The sequence below is a fragment of the Hibiscus syriacus genome, unplaced genomic scaffold (genome assembly GCF_006381635.1).
Source record: "Hibiscus syriacus cultivar Baekdansim isolate YM2019G1 unplaced genomic scaffold, ASM638163v2 tig00110328_pilon, whole genome shotgun sequence".
In the NCBI taxonomy this organism is placed as follows: Eukaryota; Viridiplantae; Streptophyta; class Magnoliopsida; order Malvales; family Malvaceae; genus Hibiscus; species Hibiscus syriacus.
In genome coordinates this window covers 6,215,124-6,225,283 of record NW_024062685.1, presented here as the reverse complement: position 1 = coordinate 6,225,283, position 10,160 = coordinate 6,215,124, and the positions used below count along the sequence as shown (strand labels likewise).

Genomic DNA, 10,160 nt, shown 5'->3' with positions numbered 1-10,160 from the left:
TATTTTTCAATTTTCGTTAATCCCTTTTCAGTTGCAGTCTCTATAAAAAGTTGAGGTTACTATGTCTAACGTAAAAAAATGATATGTAATTGTTGTTATAAGGAAACTATCAACTTATGGTGGACTTTAGCTGTGTACAACGTTGTCTTTTTAATACCTAATAGTAAAACTATTCTCTCAAGAGCGATAAAATAGTATTTGGACTTTGGAGTCATGTTGTATAAGTTGGATGGACGGACGCAAGATTTTATGTTGAGCGTGAATAAATTATGGTCGGGGGGAAAGGTATATGAGAGAGAAATTTATCTAAACAATTCTCAGTTTTGAGCTATGTTGGTGGATGCTTTCACGTGCATAAGAAATCATTTTATCTCATAATTAATACTTGAGACTGATTATCTCCTTCGATAATTCTGTGGTTAATGAAGCAGAATTATTGATTTCTCCTCATATTTTTTTTAGCTTATTGAGAATGCTATTATAATCATTTATGCTTGAGAGTTCAATCTTTCATTTCTGTTTTGAAGGTTACTGAATTGAAATTCTTGATTCATACGTGGGATATGGTCCCATGGTTTGCTCAACATTTGCTTGAACTTCTCTCCAGCCTTCCCACACACCATTTTTGTTCTCAACATCCTTGAAAGCGCTTTCTATCTACATTTTTATCACCTTGTTTTAGCGGGCATAATCACTTGTCATCCTTGGATCCCTTCGGAATGCAAATGAATGACAAACCATCTTATAAATGGCAAAGGGTTTTGCTTAAAGTAAGTGGAGAAGCACTTGCAGGCGATCAGTCGCAAAACATCGACCCGAAGTTTGTGCTGTGAATAAATTGTTTTAGTTTGTATTATATTTTCTCTATAATGATTGAAGTACGAAGTATCTGCTTGGATACAGATTACAATGGCTATTGGAACGGAGGTTGCATCAGTGACACGCTTGGGCATTGAGGCCAGTTGAACTCTCTTCTTTCATTTATATACTTGCCAACTGAAAGAGATTAGAAACAACGCTGTTTGATTTGTTTTATATGTCAATCATTTTAAGTACCTGTCCACAGGTCGCTATTGTAGTTGGTGGGGGTGATATTTTTCTTGGATCGAGTGGGCTTGACCATTCTTACGGTTTATGATGCAAAGCAGACAGTATAAACCATGCAATTTTAGTTGATGTTTCTGTTATCTGTTTGAGATGTCTTTCTGTTTTTTTTTTACCGAGATTCTATTTCCTTAATTGACCATTTACAGTACTTAATGGTACTCCTTTTTTGTAGTTTGTCAAATTTGTTTTAATTCGAAGACCATAACTAAATGGCTATAATCTTATCTCTCGCTTTCTTATGTGTATTATTGCCACATTGTTTTACCAGAATGTTAGCAACCGTAATGAATGCTATATTTCTTCAAGCAACAATGGAGAGTATTGGCATCCCAACTCGTGTCCAGACTGCATTTCGTATGTCGGAAGTTGCAGAGTCGTATATACGTAGAAGGGCTGTGAGGCATTTGGAGAAAGGAAGGGTTGTCATTTTTGCAGCTGGAACTGGTAATCCGATTTTCACCACAGATACTGCTGCAGTCCTTCGTTGTGCAGAAAGTAAGTAATTTTTTCTTCATTCGGAATTAGGGGCTCAAAACTCATCTCGAGCTTGATGGAGCTAAATATTGAACTGCTCAAGTTCCCAACTTTATCTCCATTTTTGGTGTTCAAGCAAAAGTTCAAATATTAGAAACAAACTTCTGGTTTAATCTCTCTCTCAACCTACTTAAGCAGGGTATTAGAATGCGTAAGGTGGCTCACTCAATAACTCGAGCTGCTTGAGCTTGACTCGACAATTCTTCAACTGAATTCATTTTTTATTTCCAACGCCATTGACACTATTGAATTGAACTATACTATATATAAATCTCTCGGCGATTAATTTTGTTGGAATGGTGTTAACAGACTTAAAATATGAATTTGTTTAACTTTTTTTTTTCCAATAAATGTTCTGTTAATGCCAAGATACAGCTATGGTTTGGAATAGAACTACTGTTCTATACTTCTATTTGTTGGCCCAGTCAATGCAGAGGTTGTGCTAAAAGCCACGAATGTTGATGGGGTTTACGACGACAATCCTAGGCGTAATCCGAGTGCTTGTCTTCACGATACATTAACTTATGAAGTGACTTCTAAAGATCTCTCCGTCATGGACATGACTGCCATTACTCTGTGCCAAGAAAACAACATTCCCGGTATGTTTAAACTTTTGTAATCTGCATAGGTATAACTTAGAAGTGGATTATATTTGGGATTTGCATGTTGGTCGAGTGAGTAAACTGCACGGAATAGGAGTTAATTCATCTAATTGTCTTTCTTTCAATGCAGTTGTCGTCTTCAATCTAAACAAACCCGGTAACATTTCAAAAGCAATAAAGGGAGAGAGAGTCGGTACATTGATCGGAGGAACATGGAACTCGTTGGTGGCAAGGACATGAAGATACCTGTTGCAGTTTCCTAACATGTAGGGACTTCTCCTAATTTGCTTTTCATTTTTCAAGAGAAAAAAGAATGTATTTGATTGTTTTTCATTGCTTAAGCATGCTGAGAGTTTCCGTTCGAAAACCGAGATGAAAACCATGAAGTGTGAATTTCAGGTCCACTCTTTCGACCGATTAAGAATATCATAGTAGCTGATTTTGTACAAAAATATGTAGAATGTCGTCTTATTCAAACTTTGTAGCAATCTCAAACGAACAAGCGATTCTTCAACGACTTTTGGCATGTTTTTAACCGAACTTGTTTAATGCTCGTGGTAAGCAGTTGTGAGGGGCACAAGGGATAAAAGTATTATATTTTTGCTTGTTATTTCTGTTCTTATATTATCAGTACATTTACTTGTTCTAGAGATCCAAGGTTTAAAGAAGACAAATTAGAGAGTTCATTGGAGCCCTAGTTGCCAAGGGACCTCCTGGTTGTTTCATTATGCTAGCTGCTTCGACTCTCGACATTTTCTACTGTGAAAGACTGGCTTGTATTTACCTATGATGTCGTCGTCGATTTTGAATGCTTCGTATGTTTTCTTCTCCCAGGTTCCAGAAATTGGTGGCAAAAAGGCATAACTTGTACAAATGTTTACCATAACATAAACGTGGTCATTTACTCGATAGCGGACATTGCTCGGCTGCCGTTACTTCCTCTGCAAATGGCATTCACATCTATGGTTTATGTCAAAGAAAGTATCTTAGGTTTTTGTGGAAAATGGAAGAAAACTCCAACATGATAATTGAGAAATGGACCACCAGGTTGCACTCAATGGCATGGGATCAAATTTGAGAAAGGTACACATCTTTATATGTCTACATCTATCTATACATTCCAGATTTTGGGTCGGTGCAAGCTTTAGGGCAGCATGTTGGACAAAATGCAGTGATTTGTTCACAATGTCATCACTGTAGAAAATCTTTCTATGCTTGGAATTTGGAATCTGGAGATATTTTTCCAAAATTTTTTTATTCGTTGACAACACACATACATCGTGTATACATAATTACTTAAACCTAGATCTTTTACGAATAACAACATTCCCTTTTGGCTACTCGATGGTAGAGTATCATGAACTGCCTGTTAATTTTGTTCATAAGCATTAGTAATTTTAGAGAAAAGTGATTAAAATGGGGGAAATACAACAAATTAAAGGCCGTCAATCATATGGTTGAGCAGAATCATCCTGTGAACATAAAATAACAAAGAAAAATCAGTCTCCATTATCCAAGAAATCCCCATATCCTACAATTACAATTCACAAAAAAATAAAATGAGTTGCAGAGACACAAAATCCCTTGAGATCAAATTAGTCATCCTACCCTAATTCTCTCTACAATACTATATGTGGAAAAAAAAGTTGGTACATTGAGATATTATTAATTAAGATTATTACTATTTGAAGGAAGCCCCTGAATCTGATCTAATCTAATCTAATAATAGAACCCCCAAATTTGTAAACCCAAAATTTGATTCGGATATTGGAAAAAATAGCTAAAAGTTCCAAATTTGAGCAAAAATGTCGGAATTTGGAGAAGAAATTAAAGGCCCCGAAAGCAATGTTGAAGGGCTAGCCATGAACGCGCTTCCGTGTATCATCGGGCTCCAACCGTGCCAAGGCGACATCATTCTCGCTTCCGAAGCTGGTGTAAAGAAACTCCCCGTCGATACCGCCGGCAACGTCTCCGGTGCAGGTGAGAGTATCCCCGTCGGCGGTCGAATCAGACCCTCTTCCATCCCACCATCCCCCATAATCCACGAGTCCGGTATCTTCTCTCTCGGACTCGGACTCGCCTTTTCCGTCACTGCCAACCTCGCCGCAGGGGATACGTCGCCGGCTCCGGAGAAATTGCCGGATGAAAGTCCCGTGTAGCGTTGGACGATGGACATGAACTCGGATTCTTCGGCGTGGATGACTTTGGGTGAGACGGCATAGATGATGACAGGCTGACGGCGTTGATCTGCTGCTGCTGCGGCTAGTGGAGGGCCGGAAGCTGCGGCGTGCGGTGGTGGGTGAGGCGGTTTTCTGATTTTATGGGAGTCTTTGTTGACTTTTAGTGGCGTTGGGCGCGGACCTTGGATTTGTAGCGGACGCTTTGGGGTTGTTCCGCCGGCTGGAAACTGAGAATCCATGGCGGATGATGAGCGGCGTAGAAAGGGGAGATTTTTTTGCGGGGGAAGGAGAAGTGAAAGTGAGGACCAAAATTCTTGGTAGATGAAGTGAACACTTTGGGGGCAAACATTTTTTGACTTTTGGAAAACACGAAGATTAAGAATAGTCAATGCCATTAGAATTTTCTTATTTTCTGCCAAATTATTATTTCCTTTTCATACTTAATAAGAACCTTCTTTCAGCCACAAGCATTTTACTCTTCAATACCCTCCCATTACTTATTCTTTGTTTGTACTTGTATGGCACAAAAGCAATTTCATCAACAAGAATGTTAGCATTTTGTAGAGAAAAGTAGAAGAAGCTACTGCTTGTGGGGATTAGACGTGATACGTTCCCGATGTATAATTTTTTTGGATCGTTGGAGGAATAAAAATATACTACTGAGATTATATCCTTGTTTCTTCATGTATGCTTTTGGGTTGTCCAATATCTGAGTGCATTCAGTTCATGCTTGCAGTGCAAAAGGCCTGGAAAATATAGCCTGTAAGTGATAATAAATGAAATCATATGTTGCATATACATTTTTCTTTGCACATGATGATATGAAAATTTTGGTTTGCTTTGTGTTTTCATCATATTGTTCTTACATAATATTAAGAACTTTCAATTTTTCAAAAATAGGCTGTTTATCCATAAGAAAATGAGGCCATTGGTAGCTACCCATGGTGATTTGGCCCTCCTTATGTGAGATCAACGAGCCATGCCACTTAACATCTCCCGTTGTACAAAGCAGTGGATAGTGGTGATTTGGAAGCTACCAAGAGGTTCCTGGACCAGTATCCCAACGCATTGTACGGTAGCCTTTCGCCCGATGGAGACACCGCCCTTCACATCGCGGTCTAGCCGTAGGAGTTGGTGGGCGCATGTCGGCAGAAGATGTAGCAGTTAAACAGAGACTTGGTGCGACCGCCCTTAATTTCGCCGCCATCGGAGGAGTCACGGAGATTGCCAAGTTATTGGCGGAAAAGAATAGACACTTGCTTACGATTCCGAATGATTATGATCAGATCCCTTGTTGTTGTTACTCTCTATGGACATAGAGATCTAGTGCAGTAGTTTTACTTGGAGATCCCATTGAAGAGCTTGATCCCATAAATACAAACCATGGAGTTATTTTTCTCACTGCTTGCATTATGGATGAATTTTATGGTATGCAAAAAACAACAGGATTGTTTTCTTTTTTCCATCATCTCTATTGAATACTTGTGATACAAGTAAGAGGATCGGAGGTTCGAGATAGATGTTCCAGGTGAACGTCCGTAGCCTCCGACCCTTTGTCCGAAAACACTGTTTCATTAATTGTTCCTATCTTTAGATATTGCTTTGGATCTACTCCAGCGCTACCGTCAGCCAAAGACACTGATAAAGACAACCCTGCAAATATTGGCTCAAAAACCATCTGCATTCCCGAGTGGAACTCAGCTTTCATTTTGGCTGCGTTGGACTTATAAATGTTGGTACTTGGTAAATCGTCGTCGGTTCAAACGATACGGAAATTTCTGATACATAGTCGTTACATTGATCAAACTATCTTGATCTCAGGTATTCATTAAATCCGGAAAAGGCATCTCTCATCGTTTCGGGAGACATCGAAAGGCCCCACTGGGGTGCGCCCCATCGAAGGAGCTTCACTAAGCGAGGTACATTATTATGTAAAAGCATTATTGTTTTAGATCCACAACATCAACAAGTTTGTTCATGTGTTGAAGTTCTGGTTTCATTTTTGCAGTTCGTCACCAACTAGCAAAAATTTTCTGGAAAGGCCTAAAACCATCTGGTAAGAAACAAGCAACTTTGCATGCCTACACCTTTCGTATTTTATTTAGTCTGACTAATCTAGTTCTCGCCATCAGTACCGGGCTTTACGAGCATATATGAGTTAAAGCTTACGCACCTTCAAGCCAAATAGCTTCTAACGTGCATCTGCCGAGAGGTATCGAATTTGGAAAGCGTGATAAAACTGGAAGCTCTGGTGAAAAAATCTCTATTCGAAGCCATCAAGCAAGGGATTGTGGAGTTTGTCACCGAGATTATGAAGCATTATCCTGAAGTGGTATGGTTCGACAACGACAAAGACCGGCACATATTTTTCGTTTCAGCCTTATATATAAAATGGGTGCCAAGCAACACTCCCTGGCTACTCACTGGGATAAGGACTGTAACAACATGTTACATCAGGCAGCGTTCTTAGCCCCTTCGTCTCTGCTCGATCGTGTTTCGGGTGCGGCTCTGCAGATGCAAAGGGAGCTTCAATGGTTCAAGGTGGTCGATTCAACAAACATGTTACATGTATACACTAGATTTTCTTATATAGTTTTCATGGGATTGATTTAACTTGCAGGAAGTGGAGAGAGTCGTGCAGCCCAAGTACAAGGAGATGATCAACAACCATTTCAAAACACCTCGAGCATTGTTCTCGGATCATCATAAGAAACTAGTGGAACAAGGGGAGCAATGGACCAAGGACACTACCGAATCATGCACCGTGGTCACCGCCCTCATTGTCGCGATTATGTTCTCGGCTGTGTTTACGGCCCCCGGCGGATACCATAACTCCGGCGTACCGATCTACTTGAACCGAAACTCCTCCTTGGTTTACATAATATCCGACGCGTTATCGCTTTTCAGCTCCACGACGTCGTTGCTGATGTTCCTGGGAATACTGACGTCTCGATACAGGGAAGAGGATTTCCTGACGACGGTGCCGACGAAGCTGATGGCTGGACTTTCCATTCTTTTCTTCTCGCTGGCGACCATGATGATAAGCTTTGGGGTGGCTTTGCACATTGTTCTGCGTGAAAGAATAGCGTGGGTTTCGTTTCCGATCAGCTTGCTGGCTAGTATGCCGATTACTCTGTTCGCATTGCTGCAGTTCCCTTTGGTGTGGAGATTTTCATTTCTACTTATGGACCTGGAATCTTTGACAAGCCGAAGAAGAAATTGTGTCGATCGGGTTCTTCCCGATCTTCGACGCGTTGCTTTCGTTAGCTGCCAAGCAACGTTATTGTGGGCATTCATATCTATGTATGAGTAATTTTTTTTATTAATAACAAGATTGTGTTTGGTTTCAGAAAATATTTTTTGTTTTTATTTTTTTTATAAAATATTTTTATTTACAGTTTTTGAAAATTAAAAAAACAAGTTTTTAATATAATAAATAAATATATATTAAATAACTAAATAAAATTTAATCAGTAAAAAAATATTACATAAATTGAACAGGTGAATTATGTAAATATAAAATAATAAAGTTTATAAGAAATTTTATAATACGAAAAATATTTAAATTTATAATAAGAATATAATGTTATTGTATATCAAACACCAATTAAACAAAAAAATACATAAAAAAATTATTGTTCTAAGAAAGATAATACAAAAATGTAGTTAAAATGAAAAAAATATTTAGTAGTACCTAAAGCCTCAAACTTGGGGAATTAGTGTAGCCCATATGATCCTTAATTTGAAAAAAAACTAATATAATATTTTGACCAACAAAATCAAATATTGAATGTCATGACGTTTACATGGTAATTTACAAAGCTTACATGGTAATTTAAAATGTTAATGTGATAGTTCATAATGGACAATGATGTGATAGATGAACTTAATTGATTTTTGGCTAAGTTCGAGAGCTTAATTATTTTTTAGAAAATTTGAGGATTTATTGATACATGCATCACAAGGCTCACATCAAAGGAATAAATAATAACTCTTCCAAATGATCCACTCGTCCAAGCATTAGAAAAGAAGATTTCTTTGATCAATAATACAACGAGAGTTTGTTTTTGCAAGTGCTGATTGCCTTGTGCCTTCGAAGCTTCTTCTCCTGGAGTTCTTTCAAGTTCTTGTGAGGGAGATTAATCTTCACACTCCAATTTGCCTTTTCATTGCGACTAGGAGGGTTGGCTAGAGCCATATTATCGTGTTTGCCTTTTCATTGCGACTAGGAGGGCTCGATAGGACATTATCCATCGATTTTCCACATATCCATCCACGCCATCAATCATCTTTACTGTTCACTTTCATAAGGGAGATCTTTTGATTTCTTGGTTCTTTTTTTTATTTTCAATTCTTTTATCTTTTATTTATCTTGTTCTAATCGTGTTTCTTACCTTCTTTCCAGCACCAAAAAGAAACACTAAAGAACCTTAGTTATTACCGCCACCTTCCCCATTCATCCCTTATTGTTCTTCATCGAGTCTAGATCTTTTTCTAGGTTTGATTCTTCAACAAGAGCAACGTTCATTAACCCGCCACCGCTTCCCTATCAATTGGTATCAGATTTGGGCCGATTCTTGGAAAGAAGAAAGCAATATTGCTTGTTCTTGCACACAAAACCGTCAAGGTATCCCAAAGGAGCTAGTCCAGAAAAGATTCATCGTTTCAGGTTCTTTTTATTTAATTTTAATTTATATTCAAATTCTTCTTGTTAGTTTGCTATTTTAAAAAAAACAAAAAAAAGTAAAAAAAACAAAAAACCCAAAATTTCAAAAAAATTATAAACGAATGTATTTAGGGATGATTTTCTCCAGATATCATATTCATCCTAATATAAATATCTAGTCCAAAATTCACCCAAATCGGAGTTCATTAGAGCCTTCAAATGCGTTCTTCAAGTTTCATCGGTAGATTCGATCTAGGATCTTGTCGAATTTCTTGAAAATTCTACAGGAGGAATTTCGTGGTGAAAATTTCCAGATTGAAACTTCATATATTTAATATCATTTTCACAAAAAAAGAAGAATATTTGGAGATCAAGAACACATTCGAACAAAGCGATCAAGAAAAATAGATTGTTTGAGGACTCACCGTTCAACAGAGTCCACTGGATACTGCTGAAGGTATTTGGTTCTGAAATTTTACAGGTGATTTCTTGACGCATAGAAAGACATTCAAGACTTTTCCCAAAATTTTTGGACACCGGAAACCCCCTCAAAAACGTTACTCAAGTTGATCCAGCATTTTCCAGGTTTCTGGGTTGGTTCTTTTTTTCTCTTTGACTCTTAGTGCTTTAAGTTCTTTTGTTTTTTCTTTTTATTGTTCTTGTGCATTATCTAACACATTATCTTTCTTGTGTTAGTAGGACTAAAGAGTTTGCATACTTCTTCCTTCTTTGCATTCCCGTTCTCTTGGAGTCTAACCCTTGTTTGGCCTCTTAGAACTTTTAAGTTTTTTCTTATCGTCTTTGCTAGTAATCAAACTCCGATAAGAACTGTGGAAGACTACTTGGTAAAGTGAGTTTTAAAGAGTACAAGATCGGATTACTTGCCTCTCGTTGTGTTACTTTCTTGGAGTGACTTGTGAGGTTTTTTGCTTTGTTGAATTTTCTTCCTTTTATTTTTATTTTACTTTAAATTTTTCTTTTGAGTGTTATGATTTCAGGATGGGCGACAATAACAACAAGACACTTACGGCTATCTTAGCAACACTTACCCGACTCATGACTCAAGTTGAA

The 10,160-nt window shown here is 38.0% G+C and overlaps 2 protein-coding genes and 1 pseudogene across 2 annotated transcripts; 2 read left to right on the top strand and 1 right to left on the bottom strand.

Annotated features, from left to right (window-relative positions):
• Window positions 1-1,347: 1,347 nt before the first annotated feature.
• LOC120118568 (uridylate kinase-like) lies at window positions 1,348-3,326 on the top strand. Its single transcript, XM_039138593.1, has 4 exons — window positions 1,348-1,602; window positions 2,067-2,240; window positions 2,374-2,509; window positions 3,078-3,326. Exons 1-3 carry the CDS (start codon window positions 1,377-1,379, stop codon window positions 2,481-2,483), a joined length of 510 nt encoding a protein of 169 aa, XP_038994524.1. The 5' UTR covers window positions 1,348-1,376; the 3' UTR covers window positions 2,484-2,509; window positions 3,078-3,326.
• A 579-nt stretch (window positions 3,327-3,905) lies between these two features.
• On the bottom strand, window positions 3,906-4,755 carry LOC120118567 (protein MKS1-like). Its single transcript, XM_039138592.1, has one exon. The coding sequence runs from the start codon at window positions 4,660-4,662 to the stop codon at window positions 4,024-4,026; it is 639 nt and encodes a 212-aa protein (XP_038994523.1). The 5' UTR covers window positions 4,663-4,755; the 3' UTR covers window positions 3,906-4,023.
• Window positions 4,756-5,413: 658 nt separating this feature from the next.
• LOC120118327 lies at window positions 5,414-7,707 on the top strand (annotated as a pseudogene).
• The last annotated feature ends 2,453 nt before the right edge of the window (window positions 7,708-10,160 follow it).

Coding starts and splice junctions, on each gene's coding strand:
- LOC120118567 (XM_039138592.1), bottom strand. CDS start 4,662: ATGGATTCTCAGTTTCCAGCCGGCGGAACAACCCCAAAGCGTCCGCTA.
- LOC120118568 (XM_039138593.1), top strand. CDS start 1,377: ATGTTAGCAACCGTAATGAATGCTATATTTCTTCAAGCAACAATGGAG. Junction 1,603..2,066: donor AGTCCTTCGTTGTGCAGAAA/GTAAGTAATTTT, acceptor TTGTTGGCCCAG/TCAATGCAGAGGTTGTGCTA. Junction 2,241..2,373: donor CCAAGAAAACAACATTCCCG/GTATGTTTAAAC, acceptor CTTTCAATGCAG/TTGTCGTCTTCAATCTAAAC.